General features: G+C 45.8%; 1 protein-coding gene across 5 annotated transcripts in view; it reads right to left on the reverse strand.

The window, feature by feature from the left end:
- The window catches only part of SLC39A11 (solute carrier family 39 member 11), a 339,059-nt gene that overhangs the window by 311,240 nt on the left and 6,128 nt on the right, over positions 1 to 21,691 (reverse strand). For all 5 annotated transcript variants that reach the window (XM_046676895.1, XM_046676894.1, XM_046676896.1 and 2 more), the window contains exon 3: positions 19,692 to 19,730. In XM_046676895.1, coding sequence (XP_046532851.1) covers positions 19,692 to 19,730 — 39 coding nt within the window. The remainder of the gene's footprint in view (positions 1 to 19,691; positions 19,731 to 21,691) is intronic.

Consider the following 21,691-nt stretch of genomic DNA (forward strand, 5'->3'; position numbering starts at 1 on the left):
CGACCTGATTCAAATCCAAACTCGACCACTTCAAGCTGGAGACCATGGGTAAGGGGTTCTCTCTCCAAGGATAAGACTTCTTCAAATGGAAAATGGAAGTAAGAGAAACAATGGCGACACTCATATGTAAAACTGAATTAACAACAATATTTACATAAAGATTGACCATGTGCTAGGGACTCTCTTAATCCCTAACATTAAGAGTCAGATACAGTTATCATCCCCACTTCACATGGGGGGAAACAGGCATAGAGAGGTTAAGCAATTAACAGTCATATAGCTGAGTAGTATTCCATTGTGTATACACACCACCTCTTCTTTATCCATTCGTCCCTTGATGGGCACCTAGGTTGCTTCCGAGTCTTGGCTATTGTGAATAATGCTGCGATGAACATAGGGATGCGTGTATCTTTATGTATTCGTGTTTTCAAGTTCTTTGGATAAATACCCAGCAATGGAATAGCTGGATCATATGGTAGATCTATTCTTAATTTTTTGAGGACTCTCCACACTATTTTTCACAGTGGCTGCACCAGTTTACACTCCCACCAGCAATGTATGAGGGTTCCCTTAACATGGGTGCACCTTGAGGGTATTATGCTAAGCGGAATAAGTCAGAGGGAGAAAGTCAAATACCCTATGATCTCACTCATAAATAGAAGATGAAAACAACAATGACAAACAAACACACAGAGACAGAGATTGGATTGGTGGGTACCAGAGGGGGGGGGGGGGGGGAGGAGGGTGAAAGGAGTGATTCCCATATGTGTGTGATGATGGATGGGAGTCAGTCTCTGGGGGGTGCACATGATGTAATCTACACAAAAACTGAAATATAATGATGTGCACCTGGAATTTACATAACATTATAAACCAATGTTACCACAATAAAAAAAATAATAAAAGTAAATAAATAAATAAAACAACCCTCCTTGAAAAAACAAAACACAGTCATACAGCCAGTAAGCAGCAGAGCCAAGATTCAGTCCCAGCCAGTGTGGCTGCTGAGTGCCTACTCTTGACCATCACACTGTCCCCAAGGTGGTGCTTATCTCCTGGAGTTGTTCCAATGTGACAATGCAGGGAAAATGCTCCGTACAAGAACGGGCCTAAACGCTACATAAATGCTACATACTCCGTCTGCATATTACATGTCTCTATTTTTACTATTATGAGAGCAACTGATCTGAGAAAACAACCAAACAGGAAAAAGGAAGGACCTCAAAGGAAACCCTGGGACTTCAGGGAGACAGCATTGATAAAGAGAAAAACCTACCATTAACGTCAAAGAAGGATGAAGACATGGAACAAATCCACGAAAAAGGACAGGATGCTGGAGAAAAAAACATAAACAGGGAGAACAAGGAAGAGCTTTCAGAAGCCGAAACTATAAAAACAACAACAAAAAGAAACATTTGCTCTTTTTATGGAGTTAAAGTCAATGAAATTTCCCACCGTGAGGAACAACCCAGCCAAGAGATTATAAAATAAAGAGAGAAAAGAGAGGAAAATGAGAGGCCAGGTCCAGGAAAGTCCAACAGCCAACTAATAGGACTAATCAAGAGAGAAGAGAAGACCAGCGGAGGAAACTATTAAAGGAACATAAAACAACATTTACCACAACTGAAGGACGCTGGTTTCCAAACCAAGAAATTGCAGCACGTATTTCTTTAGAAATGTGGGAGAAAATTTCTCAAGAAACAGACAAAAGTGGCTACTTCTAGAGAAGAGATGGGCCACGGGAGGCAGGGAGAAGCCTGGTGTTTTTTCCTTTATAAATAAATCCTTTATTAACATTTGCTTTTCCTCGATGTATACACCTATTGTAAAAATAAACAATGATTCCAAAAATCGAGCCAAACTCAAATGTCCAATTAGTCCTTAGTGAAAAATATCACGGCTATGGGTGCAGTTTAGTGTCCATTCAATTATACCTCAGTCAAGGTGAAAACAGATAATACGCTTAATGCATGTGATGGAGTACCATGCAACCACCAAAATATCAAGGAAATGTTCAGAATATATTAAGTGAAAGAACATGTTTTTAAACATTATGTGTGATATGATCCCATTTTTTTAAACTATATATAAAGAAAGAAATTATAGAAGATCCTGCTGTGAGAAGGAAGGCTTGACGTAGTTTGTGTGAAGAAGGTTATTAACTGAGGATGGATAAGACGGATGCTAGTAACATCCAGGGCCATAATACTAAGTTCACATACTTATATCAATGCCAGATTCCTCATGTGTCCTCCACCCATCTCCCTCGATAAGAGATAATAATCAGGATGTATTGTGCTTTTCCCATGTGCTAAGTGCTTCAAATACACTTACTCATTTCATCTGCACAACAACCCTATAAGGGAAACGATACTATTATCCCCATTTTACAGATGAGGAAACTGGGGCTCACAAAGCGTTAAGTAACCAGCCCATGCTCACACAACTAGTAAGTAGAGAAACCAGGATCAAACCCAAACAAGGCCAGTCCAGAGTTCATTAGCCTAACCCGCACACGTCCGCTGGAAAAAGGCTCGACCTTGAGATGCCCAGTGCCCCCTGTCCTTAGCTCATCCCACATGGCTGATGGGTTAAGATTTTTCCTGGCATGACTACATCCTGAGAAGTTCATCATAGTTAAATCGTGGGGAAATCTTCAAAGTGCTTCAGAGATGTAATGAGTTTATATTCAATGAGTTTCTTCCTTCACTGGGAGAATCAGAACGAGTGACTTCCTCATAGACTCAGCGGGGAGGGTTTCCCACCGTCTACTTTGAGATTTCATTCTGATATTCCAGGGATGGCAGTCAGTGCACACAGAAGACCTGGAGAAACTGGGCTGGGCCTAAAGGCGGCCAAACCCGAAACCCAGAAAACCCCTAATGCACACACCACACTCATTCAACACTTATTTTAAAAATATTTTTGAGTGCCAGTTATGTTCTAGTCCCTTTACTAGGGACCAACGCTCAACAGTGAACAAGACAGCCCCTGCCTTCTAGGTGCTTCGAGTCTGGGAAGGAAGAAGAGAAGTAACAGGCAATTAGGATCTAGAGACAAGTGCTATATAGAATAAGCATGGAGAGCTACAGATGCTTGTCAAGGGTACTCAGTCCCACCTTGGAGGGGGCTGGTAGATTATGATGGGGAAAATGAGACGCTAAATTTCCTTAAGGAGCAAACTCTCAATGGCAAGGATCTGAAAGGGACCAGGCCCCCAGAGGGACAGAGCTGGCAAACCCCAGGGCTTTGGGAAGTAGGTCCATAACAACGCGGCCACGCTGGAGTAAATGACAGGCAAACTCTCCCATGCAATTTACTTCCCCACTCAACCTGCACAGCTCCAGGAGCATTCCCGTTCCAAACCAGTAGGATGCTCATTCTCTCCAGCAGGGAGGGGCTCCCCTTCCCCAGGGGCTACATGAGATCAAGTCGCACTTAAGATGCTCTCCACTGATTAAGGAAGTGGGAGGGGGGTGAAAATATTTAGGCACACTAAGGCTCTCAAAGTAAGCACAAATCTATAGAGGGTAGAATTTATCCTTCCTCTTCCATCCATCCATCCCTCCATCCATATCCATCCATTCATCCATCTAGCCATCCATCCTTCCATCCACTTGAGCATTTGTTTCTTTATTCACTACATCAAAAAAAAAAATTATGGAGAGCCTCCCCTATGTCAGCCTTTATTGATTTATTCTTTTTAAGATTGCAATACTCATGACTCCCACCGCTGCCAGGGCACTCTCTATCCTCTTCCTTTCCTTTATCATTCTCCATCACACTTATCTCTGGCAGACATATGATATGTTTTATTGCAGAGTCTGTTTATCATGTGACTCTCTCTGCTAGAACAGCAGTCCCACAAGGGCAGGAATTTTTGTTTGCTATGTTTACTGTTTTATCGCCAGTGCCTGACACACCCTGGGCTAGGAATGAGTGGGCCGGGGAGGTGGGGCTGTGGGGAGCAGACCAGGAGGACCCTGGGAGGCTCCCTTCTCTTCCCCTCTGCCCTAAGCATCCTATGGACAGGTCAGACAAAGGAGCCCAGCATGGGATGCAGCACACCCTTCATCTATTATATGCAAATAACAAAACCTACAAACTACAGGATTACTGTGAGAATCAGATGACATAATGGATGGGGAGGTGCTTTGAAAGATACAAAGCAATAAACCAATGTCACATAATAACATTTGGGACTCACAAGCCATAAGATGCAAGTGTTCCCTGAAGTCAGCTCATGGACACCCCCCACCCCCCAGATCTCTTCATGCATAATTACAGAGTGTTCCACAAATTCTAATCGGTAATCTACTTAAAGCTTATGAAGAGGCAATGACTCTGTGACCCTTCCTCCTGCCTTAAATACAATAGTAATCTGTTTTCCCCTTGTTTATGCATTTAACAGATATATATTTTTCCACCCTCCCGGAGAACTAACTCACTTAGCCCCAGGGCTGTCGTGGTTGATTTCTTCACAAGAAGACCAGAGCTTCAGAAATGGAGAGAGATTTCCAAAGAAACGCTACAGCCAAAGAAAAAAGAAAGAAAGAAAGAAAAGAAAATCTGTGCACAGGTAAGTGTGAAGCCTTCCCTTCACTTGCGTGTCAGATGCACAATGCTCACGGAGCTGAATCCCCATCGGGGCCTAATGGTTCTACCTGTTTGCTGTTTATCAAGTCTGGGGAAACAGCTCACAGCCCCAAAGCCAAAGTCAGATATGGGATTAAAAGTGGGGCACCCTGACAGCAAAGATCAGCCTCACCTTGCCAGCTATTAAAACGTGTGCCTCCATGATATTCCGCTCCTCTGCTCTGGAGGGCACAAAGGCATTAAACAGTCATGACTTGATTTTTCCTCCCACCATTTGCACAAGGTAGGAGGGGAAGGATTTCAAGTCTGCGGAGCCGGGAGATGCCTGGAGGTTAATGGACTTGCTGCTAATCACAGGGCCTGCCAGCAGCTCAGCAACAAATACAACCCAGGCCTCGGGACTCCCTGTCTAAGCCCGAACACTCTCTTCACTACTGCGTGGGATCTGAGCTCTGCTTTGCGGCCTCAGTGGGACAAGGCACTCCTGAGGTCCCCTTCCTCGGGGTAGGAGGCATCGGGGAGGAAGAGCGGAGTGAGGCCAAGAAAGCCCCAGCTCCATCCTGCACCTGACCCTGAGGCTGACAAACCTCTCTAGGCCCCGGGAAAGGCAGCAAGCAAGGATTCCCAGCCCGCGACTGTAGCCCCATGGTCTCCGTGTTTCTCACCACACTTGTGGGGGCCCTAGGGGAGACAGAAACCACAGGTTGGCACTGTCTCTCTGCTCTGCCCACACACCCACCCAAGCAACACCGGGACGGGCTTCCTCTCCATCACTCTGCCCTCAGCAAAATGCTCTTGATATCCATAAAGTACGTTCATAAAATGAGACGGAGACTCTTCTGCAAAGAGCGGGGGAGATTGACGCCTGAATGCGAAAGGGAATTTCTGACCCTTAAAAAAAAAAAAATCAAAGTAATATAGGTGCAGGTTAACAAAACCGGGCAATGCTGAAGCACAGGATGTAAAACGTGGTATTTCTCCCAGGCCTCTTCCAATTCCACAGCCTGGACACAGCTATTCTCAAGAGGCCGTGTGTCCTCTGATGAGGATTTTCAGGCTGGTTACTTTTAAAACTGCAGATGAGAAGGGGGCTGGTTACTTTTAATAAAAGCAACTCTGAGGAGCAGGGTTTGCTTGCCCTTTGTTGGGAAACATTTACATTTGTAAGGGAAATCTCCATCTGTAAAGACGCCTCCCTCTCTGTGCCAGGAAGAAGGGGGATCACCTTATCTCTAGAAACTCTTAATCAATGCCAAAGGCAAGAACTTAAGTTGTTTACTGTCTGGCAACCTCATGTAACTGACCCCTCTCCCCAACATCCTCCTTTGTCTTTAGCTGAAGATAATATTTAAGCGGTGGCTTCTGCCATTTACTTAATCCAGTTTGATTCTTATCTAAAAGTTATAGGACCACCCAATAACCAGAACCCTACTGATATCATTTTAACAACTTTTTTACATATTCTTTCCTTTGTCTTGTAAAGAGATAACTCACATACCTATGCCTTAAATTTAGCTTTACTCTCCCCCCATGTTTGCAGCAGCAGCTTCCCATGCCAGCAGCAGCTCCTCCTGCCCGTGGGTCCTGTCCCCACGCGGCAGCTCTGACTGCACATGGGTCCTGTCCCCATGCTATTCCACACTATTCTCTAAATAAAAGAGCACTACCGCCAGATCTTGAGAGTCCAAGAAATCTTTCTTTTGACTCCTCAGCTCACCGACTCCACATCATCCTCCACAGGAAAAGGCTCCAGGGAGATGGCGTGACTGTTAGCCACCGAATGCCACCTCGCCCAGTACCTGATTCTTGCTTCCACAACAACACAGCCCTCGTACTGAGAAGAATTTAGCCCAAACTCTTTCCTCTCAGGAGACTAGAAGACCTATGACTAATCTGGGTTCATAAAGGTTTTGCTTCTCTGCTGCGTAGAGAGAACAAATTAAGCTTCACTGGGTCTTCAGATTTCTTCCTTGCGTTTTTAAGTTAGCAAACTGCATGGAAACTCGGGAAGCCAGCATTTCCTCTCACGGGGTGCAAGGTGGTGCCCAAACAGAAGCTGAGAGGCAGGATGGAGAAAACAAGACAAAGGGAGACCCATGGTAGGGGTCCAGTGATGGTGGGAAACGGCAGGCGCTAGGCGACAAGAAAGGAATATTGATTCTGGAAAGACAGGCTGTCAACAGGCCTCACCTGCAAGGGGAGGTGGAAGACGTTAGAGCAGAGCCAGGACATTTTGCAGACTCCTCCCACCAAGATCTAGAGAGCGTTTCCCCACCCACTGAAACTGGGTGGGCCTTGCACCTTGCTTTGGCCAATACAACATGACAGAAGTGACCCTGTGTAAGCTCCAGAGTCTAGGCCTCCAGAGTCCTCGCAGATTCCACCTGCACCTTCTCGGAACACTTCCCCCATCACGTAAGGAAGCCTGCACTGCACCACTGACCCAGGAGCCACCGTGTGGACAAAGACCCAGACAGCACCAACACCCCAGGCCTGTGAGTGAGACCCTCTTACTCCCTCCAGCTTAGTTGAGCTGCCAGATGCCCAAAGCCTCATGAGTGACCCCAGGCAAGACCCGAAGAACCAGCCAGCTGAGCTAAGACCCCAAGAATCACGAGAAAGAACAGACTGTTGCTGACTTAAGCCACTAAGTTTGGGTGGGTTCTAACTGACACAGGAGTGTGGGGGACACGTGCTGCATCTTGAGGAGTGTGGGGCACATTGGCTGTATGTTGGCTACCCAACATCCATTACCCCCACTTTAGCAACAATATCTCAATTTTGCTCAGAAGGGCCATCTCTCGCCCCATTATTAGTGATTCTTAGTCTCTGTTTTTTATCTAATGGGGGGAGGAGGAGGCAGGTGGCCCGGGCCTGGCCAATTAACACAGTACATCTCTGTGGCCACAGGGGTTACTGTTCAGGGACGAGCACATGACCCAAGTCAGGCCAGTTACTCCTTGCCCATGAACCTCAGTTCCAAGACTGTTTTAGCTGTCGAAGAAAGACTTCTTCCTCTGGACTTGACCCTGAGGGCAGGTGGACAGAGTATCCGAAAGTGGAGCCACACAGAGAAAGGCAGGGCCAGGAGATGGAGAAACCCAGGTCCCGCTGCCGTCCTTTGATCCACAGAGTGTAGGGGTATCCAAGGCCAGTTCTACGCCTGGATATTTTCATTGCATGGGCCAACACGTTCCTTTCTCATGCCAATCTCAGTTAGGTTTTCCATCATTCAGGACCCCCAAAACCCTGGCTGATACAAAGAGATGAAGGGACTTATTTTTTACTGTATACCCTTTGTACTATTTGAATTTCTTACCAGGTTCATGTATTACTCCTCCATTTTTAAAGAAACTAGTTAAAGAAAGAAATAACACAACTCATTTGAAAAATGGCATCTATGAAAGGTACACAGAGAAGGTAAATCAATAAGAGCATTAGGGCTCAAAGCTCTCTCTGCACAGGTTGTGCAGCCAAGAGTGCTAATGGCCTAGTCCAGGTTCCATTCTCCCCTCTCCTTCGGTAACAGAATACCAAGGTTTAGTCGGGTGCATTGCAGGAGAGCTAAAAGGCCATGCGTGCTAGCCTTCCTTACAGCTAGATGAGGTCATATGAATACGTTCTGGCCAAGAGAGGTAAGTGGAGCTGTCATGCAGGACTCGCAAGGAATCTCTCTCCTTCTTGCCATTTCGCTGCCTGTAAGGCAGATGTGATGACCCAAGCTCTAGCAGCTACTTTGGGCCAGAAAGACAAAGGCTCCCCACTGGGGCAAAGCAATGAGCAAAAACAGGAATCTAGATCCCTGGTGATTCCATTGGCCTACTTTCCCAGCCACGCTCTCTGGATCTCTTCTACCCGAGAGGAGTTTGTTGTAGTTTAAGCCACTATTTTGTAAGTCTCAGTTCCTCTCAGTCAAACCTAATCATAAACAGAGCAGCAGGAAACACCACCATCAGGACAACTAGCTGTGGCTGTCTGGTTGCCATGGAGACCACCCCGACACACAGATTCCAAAGGACAAACCCACTCAAATGAGAAAGGCCTGATGTAAACTTAAGAGACCCCCCCCCCCCCCCCCCCACCCCCCCCCCCGCCAACCTGCCGCCTCCTTGTTTCTAGTAAAGTCCCTTAGCCCACAAGCCAGGATGGGTGATGCCCAAATTCTCCAACAGCCCCAAGGGAAGTAGCTCCAGGAACACAGCACCTGTGACAGCCTGACCCCTCTTAGGCTACCTTCACAATCAAAGGACTGCCGAGTCCTCTCAGTTCTCCAGCGGGAGTGTCCTTTGCTCTCTCCCATCTAATTCCTCTGCCTTTGCCTGAAGTGAAGCCCTCTAATGAGTCAAGACATCACTAAGGTGATGCAACGGCCTCCAACCTACCTCTCCACTGCCAGCCTCCCCCGGCACGCTCCCTGCTACCAAGAGAACGCACGGCCTGAAAGTACATCTCTCATCATGTCCCCTCTCAAAAACCTCCAAGGTCTCCCCACCAATCTGGAGAACACAGCACCAACTCTCTTCCACGGGACCCCAGGCTATGCACATCCAGGCCCCAACCGGCCCCTCTGGCATCACCTCCCAACCAGACCAACCGCCGTTCCTTCAACAGCCCTGTATTCCCCACTCTTAGGCTTCCAAGTTGCTGTTCCTTCTGCCTATAATTCAGTTCTTTCCTCTGCACCCTCCCCACCCCCAAACTCTACCTACCGTCCAACCTGAGCTTCATCCATGAACAAGATCTCATTCCCCAACTACATGTAACCTCCCAGCTTCTGGGTTCCCACCACCCCTTGTCCATTACCTTCCTACAACCACACACTGACCTGTCTCATGATTACAGGTGAATGTGACTTCTCTTCCCTGGCCCACCTAAAGCCCCTTGAGGGGAGGGATTCTATCCTGCTCCTTTGCATACTCCCCACGATGCTTTGCACATAGTAGGTCTCACTAAATGGTTGATGGATTGGCCTGAAAACAATTCTCTCCCTGCTCCCACATTCTGGGCAGGTGCTGTCCAAAGAAGAAAATAAATGGCTATTCTGCAAACAGAACACATCTGAGCCATTCCTGAATCGCACAGGCCCTTGACAAAGCTTTGGTTTCTGGCTCTTGTCCCTTCTTGTGAGCAAGCCACTGCTGAAAAGCAAGAATGTGCAGTCCAACGGCAGCCTCTGCACAAAGCACTTGTGTTAAGGATGTGTATAGATTTGGTCTTCTCATGCAAAGGCTAAAGGACAAAACTTAACCAAGTTTAACTTTGATCCCTTGCAGAGTATCTTTCAAAAGAACTGACACTCAATAAACGCTTTTTAATGTGATTTGTACTAAGATGCCTACGAGAAATGATGTCAGCTACTCTCTACTATTTAAATTGCAGCAGAAGACATTTAGATTAGTTTCTAACAAACTAGCTAAACACTCAATTAATTTACAAAAATATATATATATATATATATATAGTGTAAAGTCTTGCTTCAGAAAAGTCTTTAGGAACAAGCTACACTCCCACCATCTGTCTGGATTCAGTGAAACGTTTCCCTGTCTGATGGCAGAGGGATGCCTGAGATGACTCCCAGAAGGTCTGGCCAGTCTTGAGGTTTTTCAGACACAGTATGTGATCCAATGAGGACTGTGCATCAGGTTGAATTTCAATTCAAGCTCAAGTTTTCCGAGCAGTAAAGAGCCTGCCTCCCATCTTTCTTTTGCCAGGGCCAGGGAGCCCAGAGGAAGAGCCTGAGTTCCCAGCTAGCAGCTGACCAACGTCCCCTGACCCACTGGAAAACACATCTGAGAGTACAACTGCCCTGCTCCCACCCCAGGCTGGTCTTAAAATCAGTCAGACTTGGGAGCCAAGGCAACTGCCAAGTACATGGGGGACTGCCATGGAGCCTACAACAGACAGGCAGCAGAACCCTCCCTGGGCTCCCCCCACCAAGTTCTAAGGCCCCAGCCTCCACGTCCAGTGCTCTTCCAGCCATGACCCCAACCCGACATATTGGCTCCGTCGGATTCTTGGCCCCACAGCTGCAGAGAGTCTTTGGAGGGAGGCTGCTTTTCCCGAACGCCAGCGCATCCTTCATTAAACCGTAGCCTCCATCAGAACAGGGATTCTCAGCTTTGGCTGCACGTTTCAATCACCTGGGAGCTCTAGAAACTACAGAAGCCTTATCCCACCCCCCAAGATTCTGATGTAGTTAGTCCAGGGTGTGTCCGGGGCACTGGGCTTTTTAGATCTCTCCAGATGATTCTGACATGCAGCCAGGGTGGCAAACCGCTGAATCAAAACGAAGGGGCGTCCCCAAAGCCAGAGAGCCCCTTGGAACTGAACTACCAAGGTCATTAGACCAATTAGCTCACTCTGCTAGACCACGGATGCTAATGACAGCTGCGAACTTCAGTTAGGTTTGAACTGGGGAACCTAGTTTTATTTCACAATCTCAAAGTGCACACTTTTGCCCTTGGCCATCTGTCTTGACACAGTATGCCTTATGTGACAAGGGGAATGGAGCAAAAGGGGCCACACAGTTTATTATACTTCACTGCAAAGCCAACCTCTGATGATTCTTCAATGGCCCATCTGGGCGAAGGGGGAGCAGTAGCATCAATTTCATAAGCAAAGGCCAGGGCCCCTTTGGGAGGGGCCCACCACAAAGCCAGGTCCCCAGGAAATCACCTAGTGGAAAACACCAGACACTCCAGGGAGCATTTGGAGACCTCCAGCCCCGGCCCTGCACGGCACAGAGCCATGATCCTGATCTCCAGCACAGTCCTGCTCAGGCTGCTTGCACTGCCACCAGGCCTCAGAAAACCCTGCCATAAGCCACATCAGGGGTCAGCAAAGTTCTGTAAGGGCCCAGGCAGCAAATATTTTCGGCTTTGCAGGGAAGAGCCCTACTGGAGCGCCTCAGCTCTGCCAGCGTAATGCAAAAGCAGCCACCGACGATATGCCAACAAACAGGCATGGCTGGGTTCCAATAAGTCTTCACTTACAAAAACAAGTAGTGGGCTGGATTTGGACCACCAGTGTAGTGTGCCCGCCTCTCCACTAGATCATAACTTCCTTAAAGGCAGAGACCGTCTCCTTTCACTTCTTCAAATCCCCAGCACTTGGCACAGCGCCGGCAATGCAGCAGGGGCTGATTAACTGCTGAATGAACGAATGAATGAAAAATGAGCCAATCATCTTAAAAGACCTATTTTAAGATCTAAAATATCCATGAAACATCTACCTGTTCCTACAGAGAGATGTGTAAGAGTTATTGCGACTTTGGAGAATTCACATCTGACTATTTAAACTGAATCTCTAGGCCTTTTTTTTTTAATCTCCTGCTCATCACTGACGTACATGCTCACCTTCTCCTTCACGAGAACAGGGAAAGGTGCCCCCAAACAAAGAGGAACAGATACCCCCAAGGAGAACGCCCCGGCCCTGTCTATAGAGTAGACCCAGGCCCGGAAGGAAAGGCAGAGGGAACAAGGGGGAAGCAGGATGTCCAGGCCACGAGAGTGGAAGTAGCCTGAGGATGCATTCGGGGAAGGAGGGGAGCGACAGGCAAGTGAAGTGACCATCCAGGGGGCCCTGGGCAGACCTCAGGGCCACACCACCTGCCCCAGATGCTCAGCGGGGCAAAGAATACGCGTGAGCTCTTCCACCAAGACAAACGCCGCCCCTTTCCATCGGCCGTGGAGAAAAGGTAATATATCATGTCCTCCCCCACACTGTCTATAATGACACTGGAAATCTGAAGCATGAAATTGAAAAGAAAAAAATACAAGAACAAAAATAATAAACTGTTTCCTTCCTGAGTGCTTTTCTCCTCTTTCTCCCTTCTTCCTCCCTCACCTCGCCACCCTCTCTTCCTGCAGCGAGACTTTGCTTTCCTCCCAACGTAGAGTCAGGAGGCAGGATGTGCTAGGAAGGAGGGTCCTCATCTTGCTGGCCCAGGGTGCACAGGATGAGGGGAGGACCAGGGGACAGAGCTGTCATCACATTGTCCTCGAGCTCACAAGAACCACTACCGTTTGGGCGCCAGGAGCGCCAGGTCAAAAGTCAGCCTCGTCTCTCATGATATGCTCAGCATCTCCTGCCTGGGCCGGGCACGGTTTGAGAACCTTCATCCAAGCTGAGACACAGAAGTTTTCCCCCTGGAAACCGGCCATTTGAGACGTTTAAAAATGAAATACCTCATCACCCAAACCTTAAGGGTCCCAATCCCTCAATGACGAGAGTTTGGAGTCTCGGTGTCTTGCAGCATCACTACGCAGGAAGCAAAGGTGGCAGAGGTGGCAGGTGCCCCTTAATGACTGTGCCAAGACCCCTGGAGCAAGGCTGTGAATAGTCATGACAAATAAAAATGGCAAGCAATAGGATATATTGGAGAATATGAGGAAGCCATTTGGTATAAACCTAATTCGGCCTGACCTTGTCTTTCCAAAAGGGCCTGACCGAGGCCTTGAGTATGCATTGTATATCTGCTTTAGAGATTCCCTGTGGCAAGAGCAAAGGCCCTTGAAATAAAGGTGCAACTTCCCTCCCCCTCCCAACCTTGGAGTCTCCTTAAGGATTAAGCATCTTTCCTTAGGCTAGAAACTGATTGCTGCACTCACCTGTGACCACCCAGCTCGAGACAATAGACTTGCCTCCTGCTACACCCACGAAGATAGCAGACCCACTACCTGCTGTGTCCATCAAGCACTGTGCTGACAGGGCAATCTTGTGACTATTGTGGGAGGGACATTTCAATCATATGTGAAACGTCCTGTTTGGGGGTATAAAACCACTCTGTATACCTCACTTCTTTGGTGCCCTTTCTTCCTTCTGGAAGAATGGCCCCGGGCCATGGTCCTCAGATTTCAGCTCAGAATAAACTCACCCAAATTTTCATTTATAGATTGGTTACGGATTATTTTCATCAACAGTCATGCTTAGAGAAGGGCCCTTCCCCACATCTTTTTCATGCACCGTGCCACACTTAGCTTGCCAAGCGAGACCCCTGAGGCAGGTGGCTCAAAGTCCCGCCAAGCCAGTCCGGGTATACCTCCTCAATTCTCTACTGAGCACCCAGCTAAAGGGCAGCCTTAGCCCTAAAATAGACAAGCATCACCTCCCTGGTCATTGCACCCCAGTACAGAACGAGGAAACCTGCAGAGAGTAGAATCTAGGAGGCCCTGGGGCTCCCCAGCTCCCAGAATCTTGGAAAAGCAAATTTAAGAGACGAGCTCCACTTTGGACAATTGCCCTGAAACTTCTACGGTGATCTGTCCAGTCAAAGTGATGCTGGGGTAGGATCTGCTGTAGGTCCAAGTACGTCCAACATTCCTGGGAGGCCATCTGGGGTCCCTGTGTTTCTCTTAGCCTCGTGAAGAGGAAAGTCCTGGCTCAGAGAAACGGAGAGCAATGATCTTCGCAGGAACCTCATCAGAGCCAGTTAACATGCCCCTTTCACACCGTCTGGCGGTACTTTGACTGTGGCCCAGGCCATTACAGTGTGGTCCAAAAGACCTCACATTGAAAAATTTCCATTAGGACATATTGAGCTTCTCTCCTTTCAGGCAATAAGAAGGAGAAAAGGTTACTGGGAAGCAATTATTACCTCCCAATCCAGGATCTGTAAAGCCAGAAGTAGAAAAGCCAGGATTTCTGAAGACCCAATTCAAGGGCTGTCCCCCACCCTCGCTTTTCTCTCCCTGCTATTCACTCTAGAATAAACCTTTCCAATGGATCTGGCTGAAATATCCCCCAGATACAATTTAAGTCCATTTCTTCCTATGCATTTCTCCACGGCATCCCTCCAGACAGCGGCCATCATTGGAGAGCATCATTAACTTCCAACAGCGAGCCAGTTATTCGGAGAAAACATTATTCCCCACTTACTGCACAAAAGCAGACTCAGCCAAAATCTCCTCAAGAAAATTATGTCTTGCATAAGAAACCAGCTCCCTGTGGGATTAAATAATAGATATTAAATTGCCTTTTCATGCCTACAAGTAAGCTTCTCGATTGGTAGGCTGTCTTTCTCTTCCTCAGTTTCACGGTCATTTTTATTCCACACAAGTGCTCCTTCTGTGAGAGAGAATGTACGTTGATTTAGAGATTCCTAGTTAGTTCAAGCCTCACCAAAGAGACATCAGAACCAGAGCACAGAAAATTAAAACGGTGACCCTCAAGGCTTCAGCCTCTTCAAATTCATTTCAACGTTTATCTTTTGGGACAATGACTGCTTTCTCACTTGGATGAAAAGATATTCAATTACATGTTTAAAGTTGCCATTGAAGAGGTGAGGAGGTAGACAGGTGAACCAAAAGCAAACTGCAACACTCCACAATCGCCTTAGAGCAAAAGGATGTGCGGGAACTCACCTGCTTAAATGTGGGGATCCAAGAAGCTCTTAAAGAATCATCCAGTCCAATGTCCTCAGCTCTCAACAGAGTCAACTGAGGTCCAGGCAGACTAAGGAGCTTGCCCAAGGTCACACAGCCAAATGCTGGCAGCCCCTGGCTTCGCATCTGGGTTTGGTCCTAGCTCTGCCCCCATCTAGCAATTTGCAATCCTGGATAAGTCGTTTACTCTCTCTCTGGATTTGTTTCCTGTCTGTAAATAGAGGCAGCTGGACCACACATCAGCTGGAAGGCATTGTGGTTTCAGAGTGGGAGTGCTACAGTCAGACTGTGGGTTCAAATCCCAGTTCTGTCCACTGTATCATCCTGAACAACTTATTGATACTCGCTGTGCCTCAGTTTCCTCACCTGTAAAGTGGGCGTGAACCACAGTCCCTGGTCCATAGCTCAGAGAGTTGTTATGAAAATTAAATGAGATGACCTACACAAAAATGCTTGAAAGAGCACCTTGGATACCGTAAGGACTCAATAAATATTAGCTATTATAATCATCTAAAATCTTTCCCAGCTTTAAAGTTGTATTACTCTAGGATTCTAACAATGAATAATGACTATGCTTTTTTTTTTTAATAGTAATATTTATTCTCCATTAAGTTCATGCCTCAGGCAAAAATTAAAGCCAGACAAGGGTGGTGAGAGGAGAAAGACAATGATTACTGGAGACTCGAGAGTGATTTAGAGTCAGGAGAAAAATAGGCAAACAGATTCCAGGAGGAGTCGTTTAACGAGAACTGATTAACACTTCCAAGGCCCCGTTAATGAGGAAAAACACCTGCAAAACATATTGCTCAACACATTTACAATACATTTGTCCTGTGTCCCAGGAATCTCTTAGAGAAACACCTGTTTCGGTGCACAATGACATATCGCATAAATACATCACTGCTGCATTCTATCAGACACGTACTTCAACGCGCATACAACACACACATATATGGATGCACAGCTGATCGTAAAACCACGTTACATCTGGGCAAGGCACCACGGGACCCCAGCCAACTGACTGACGGCCAATTTTCCCTTTTTCAAGACATTTATTCAAAGCATCTCAGAGCTGTGTTGAGGAAGCAAAGCCTTTATAATACCAGGCATTCTGGCACATTTAACTGTCCCAACACTTTGTATGTGCATAATACAGTTCTCCAAGGACACACACACTCAGAGTTAATGGTAGGGACCTCTGGGAAGCAAGGGGACTTTTTATTTTTTTTCTAACTTTAGATACATCTGAATTTTTACACATTCCACTCTGTGACTAGAGATGATACATCAAAATGCTCTAGACCAGGATTTCTCAGCCCTGGCACCACTGACACTTTGGGCCAGATAACTCTTTGTTGTGGGTGGGCCTGTCCTGTGCATCATAGGATGTTGAGCAGTATCCCTGGCCTCTAGTCACTAGATACCAGTTGTGACAACCAAACATGCCAAACATCCCCTGGGGGGCAAAATGGCCCCTGGTTGAGAATGACTGCCCTAGCCAGCAGGTTGTCCATATTAAATATAAACCATTCCAGGATAAGTACCAGCAATTATTACAGCTCAGGCCACCAGGGCTCTCTTGCTTGTCCCTAGTTTGGGGAGGCGTTTATGAGCATCCACTTCTAGGCACCAACGCCACTGAAATCTCCCCACCTGTCCCCACATCATCCTTTCCCTCTCCTCTGTTCATCTGGTGATCAGCAGGACATACTTTGTGCAACTAGCTCAGATTCAAGGTCACCTTCAAAAAAGTAAATGATTTATGTTCTGATAAATAACTTTTAGAATCTCTTTTTTAGTACCCACTATTTTTAAAATCAGAAGTAAAATTATTTTAGGGGTCGGCCCCGTGGCCGAGTGGTTCAGTTTGTGCACTCTGCTTTGGCAGCCCAGGGTTTCGCTGGTTCGGATCCTGGGTGCTGACATGGCATCACTCATCAGGCCATGCTGAGGTAGCATCCCACATGCCACAACTAGAAGGACCCACAACTAAAAATATACAACTATGTGCTAGGGGGATATGGGCAGAAAAAAAAAACTGGCAACAGTTGTTAGCTCAGGTGCCAATCTTTAAAAAACAACTTTAGATCCCCAGAATTAAGTGAACACAATAATACACTGATCTAATGATATTTTTTAAGGAAATTACACCTTCCACTGTCATGTTATTAATGCTCCCAAATTTACTCTTACATGTCTTGAAGACCATTATAGTCGATCTGTTTCATCTGTTGGTTTCCTTTCTTGTTTTATTTTGCTTTTTGTCTTTTGCTATGTAAATCTCACAGCGGCCTTTGCCCTCAAAGAGTAAATGAGAAGAGAATACCCAAGTCCCGGGTCCGAAGCAGTAAGACAGAACGGAACAGAGTTCTTCAAACTTTCTGTCTGTGCGCCCTGCTAAGAATTCTGAAAAACTAGGTGCCTCCCCCGACCCTGACAGTCATTTTGAAATTGACATTTAAAATGTTTTCATCTTAAGTTTAACAAGTTGCAAATGATAGCATTTCTGGCATACAAATATCGACAGGTTTAAATAAAACTGTTCCATCAGCCATTTAAACGTACCCACGGGGATCTAAGCAGCATAGGGATTTGACTCCCATCATTCTCCGCTGAAAAATACATATAAACTAAGCTGCCTGTTACGTGAAGCATTCTCTGTTCCCGGGTTATATTCTAGACGCACAAAAACACACAAGCAAGCTCTTCGTCAAAAGTCAAGAAATTCGCACCATTCCTTTTTCCCCCGGACTTGTATTTCAGCCCTACTTCCCCACAGACTTTGATCCTAGAGCAACTCACGCTTTATCCGAGCAAGTCTATTATTGATTTCTTTATCATCCCTCCCCGCAATATGAGTATCTACATACACTTCAATTTAATTTTTAAAATCTCCTGTGGGTCAAGGGCTCTAACTGCTTAAATGACAATTTCCCGGGTGGAGTTACCATTACAACTGTTAGCAGCAGAGAACGGATTCATAACAACAAAAATAGAATACACTGTTTTATGATAATTGAACGTCAAAAAGTAAAAGATTCCTGGAAATGTGTATTTTTATAAATGAGGCTTTCTTCCTCTTTTTTTTTTTTTAAAGATTGGCACCTGAGTTAACATCTGTGGCCAGTCTTTTTTTCTTTTCTTCTTCTTCTCCCCAAAGTGCCCCAGTACATAGTTGTATATTTTAGGTGTGAGTGCCTCTGGTTGTGCCATGTGGGACGCCACCTCAGCATGGCTTGATGGCGGTCTCACGTCGGCGCCTGGGATCCAAACCAGTGATACCGCGGGCCACCAAACTGAGAGCATACTTAACCACTCGGCCACGGGACCAGCCCCAAGGCTTTTTTCTTGTTTTTTCAATTCATTCATATATCCATGGATAAATACTAAGTAGTCATTGCTAGAATAAGACAGGGTTATGCATCAATTTTATTTCTGTTCTTGGCTTTTTCTTTTTTTAACATAAGCAAAGAGAAAATGTGTTCACGTAAAGAAGATGGAAAAAATAGATATTTTGTTATAAGATTGTCATTGTTTTTTTTTTGAGGAAGCTTAGCCCTGAGCTAACTACTGCCAATCCTCCTCTTTTTGCTGAGGAAGACTGGCCCTGAGCTAACATCCATGCCCATCTTCCTCTACTTTATACGTGGGATGCCTACCACGGCATGGCTTTTGCCAAGTGGTCGAACCCCGGGCCACCAAGAAGCGGAACATGCAAACTTAACCACTGCGCCACTGGGCCGGCCCCATGTTCTGTGAACTCTTTCCAAGTTACAGGCTCCAATCTCAGAGCGGTCCATCATGGAAACTTACTTTTAAGGATCTCTCTGCTAACAATTTGATTAGGTCCACATTCAAAGGATGGGACAATATCTGAACTGCTAAAGGATTTGTGCCCAGCGGTTAGTGGGTCATTCCACAGACAAATGATCCAGTTCCTCTAACAAATTACTAGTGTGGGGGGAAAAAGTGGGACTGTTAAAGAATAAAAGAGAATTTAAAGGTATAACAAACAAATTCAATATGAAAATCTTGTTTGGATCCTGATTCTAACAAAACAATTTTAGAAGACCCTTCTGAAAAAAAGAGAGGAAATGTGACTGTGGACTGGGTGTTGGATTACAATAAGGACTTATTATTAATTTTGGTAGGTGTGATAATGCCACGGTGATTTTGTTTAAAAGAAAAATAAAGTCATTCAGAGATATATATTGAATTTACAGGTGAAATTACATGATGTCTGGGATTTGCTTTTACAAAATAGTCCACCCTTCCAAGAAGGCTGGGGGAAGACAGATAAAACGAGATTAGGATCATTGACATAATGATTGGAGCTGGGTGCGGGTACCTGGGGTGCATCATAGGATTCTCTCCACTTGTTTACATGTTTGAAAACGTCTACAATAAAAGGTCTCTTAAGGGGGGAGAGGAAGAGAGAAAGAGAATATTTAATTTGTGCCAACAAAGCCCTGTGCTGGGCCTTCCTAAATATTATCTTATTTCACCAATTCTCAAACAGCTGCCCAACGAGCCTCTTTCACTGGGCATTCCACACGCTGGAAACAAACAGGGTCGATGATCAGAGGGGCCGGTAGCACCTGCAGGTTACAGAGATGTATCTAGGCCACATGGGGAGAGACTGGAAATACCGCCTGGCAGAGAAATGTTAGAAGAAACACATCTCCGTTTATCCTCGTACCGCGTGCTACTTACCCCCGCAGCAAAGCCAAGACTTCCATCTAAGATCCGCCTCTGAAAATGAAAACAAGATGTTTCAGTTTCTAAAGGATGTTTCCGGGGACAAGAGGAAACCATAACACCTAAGAGAACCACATGAATAAAGACTGGCCCACGCTGGAGTTTGTGAACCTGTCTGGAAAGCTGGACCAGAGCCTTTACAAAATGGCCCAAGAACCAGACGAAAAAAGTTTTTTAAAACCTCCCATCCTTCCCACAGCCAATCAGACTATTCTTTCCGTCTGATGCTTGGCTTCTACTGGCCGGTGTGTTGCCTCTTACTCAGCTCTCCCTATGAATGTTGACTATAAACCTTTACTAAGTAGCTGGCCTAAAAGATGGAACTTGACAAGTGTTGGAGAGGAGCATGCAGGCCAACCAAAAGCCTCCCACACTGCAGGTGGGGGTGTAAACTGGCACAGCCACTTTGGAAAACTAAGGGGCAGCATCCACCAGACGTAAACACATGCATACCCCATGACCCAGCAGGGCCCCTCCTGAGTAACTACCTAACGGAAATGCATGCCTGGATTCACCAAACACAGGCAGAGAAACGCTCTGAAAAGCCAAAGACTAGAAACAACCCAAAAGCCCACCAACAGTAGAATGGACACGAATACATCAATCAGGATGTAGTCACACAAAGAATAGCACATGGCAATGAGAACACATACACGAGAGAGTTAGATATACATGAAGCTCACCACCAGCTGGGGGCATTCAGTAAACTGCAAAATGAACAGGGTGAAATCAGCCAGACACAGAAGAGCACACACTATATGATTACTCCATCTAGATACTATACAAAAACTGGGAAAGCCAATCTCTGCTGTCAGACTCCAGGCGAGGGAGAGCCCCTGGAGCGGAGGTTGGGGTGATGGAAGGGAGCCTGAAAGGGCCGCTGAGGGGCTGGTCCTCCTCTGGTTCTTGATCTGGATACTAGTTTCATAGGCACTTGTGAAAAATCATCAAGATGTACACTTACGGAATGTGCATTGTTCTATGTGCATCTTACGTTTCATTAAAAATTTTTTAAAGAAATAGCCTAAGTTAGGGACATGAGGTATAGCCACGTGAACATGTTCCAGGCATGGTGAGGCACTGATCACCCCGATCCAAGACTCCCAGTGAGGCCAGTGGCTAGAGCCACCGGGTCAGTCACCTCCAGCCACAGGCGGCCTCTCGCACCTCTGAGTGGCTGTCGGATGGATGGAAGGTTTTGACCCCAGTGAGCTGTACAAATTACATTCTTCTCTAGGCATACCTTGACGTAAGCCAAGTTGGGCTAACCAAGTTATTTAATCAAATCAGACAGATAGAATAAAGCAGTCAGGTAAAATCATTCTATCAGCATTCGTCTGGATACTGAAAGGAGAAAAATTATACTCTGTTTAAGGTCAATAAACCTGTTATTCTAGTTTTAGACATTTACCTCAAAGAACTAATCAGATATGGGCTCAAAGATTTATGTTCATCATATGATTATTTCTAAAAAAGCAACACAAAAAAGAACATAACCTAATTGTCCAACAGTTGGGGAATGGCTAAATAAACTGCAGTACATCCTTATGACAGGATATCACAGAGCTGTTTAAGTAATCAAAATAATCAAAGTAATCAAAAAACCATTTAGGGATAGAGGAGGATGCTTATGACATCAAGTAAGAAAAGCTGGTTGTAAAACACTAGAGTGTTTTATAAATACAATTTAATCCCCATTATGTAAACAAAATAGATATGTATATACGTACGTATATACTTATGTATACTCAAATACAACTGAACAAATTTGAGCAAACATGTTCAGTTTTGCTTTCCGAGAAGTGGGATCAGGAACTTTTTTATTATGTCTTTAAGCTTTTCCATATTTTATGCTTCCTACAATTAAAACATGAATTTTTAAATCAGGTAAACAAATTTTGAGTGAAAGTGAGCCAATGTTGATAATAGCGGAGGGCAGATGGCTGAGTGTCTTG

The sequence above is a fragment of the Equus quagga genome, chromosome 11 (genome assembly GCF_021613505.1).
Source record: "Equus quagga isolate Etosha38 chromosome 11, UCLA_HA_Equagga_1.0, whole genome shotgun sequence".
Classification (NCBI taxonomy): Eukaryota; Metazoa; Chordata; class Mammalia; order Perissodactyla; family Equidae; genus Equus; species Equus quagga.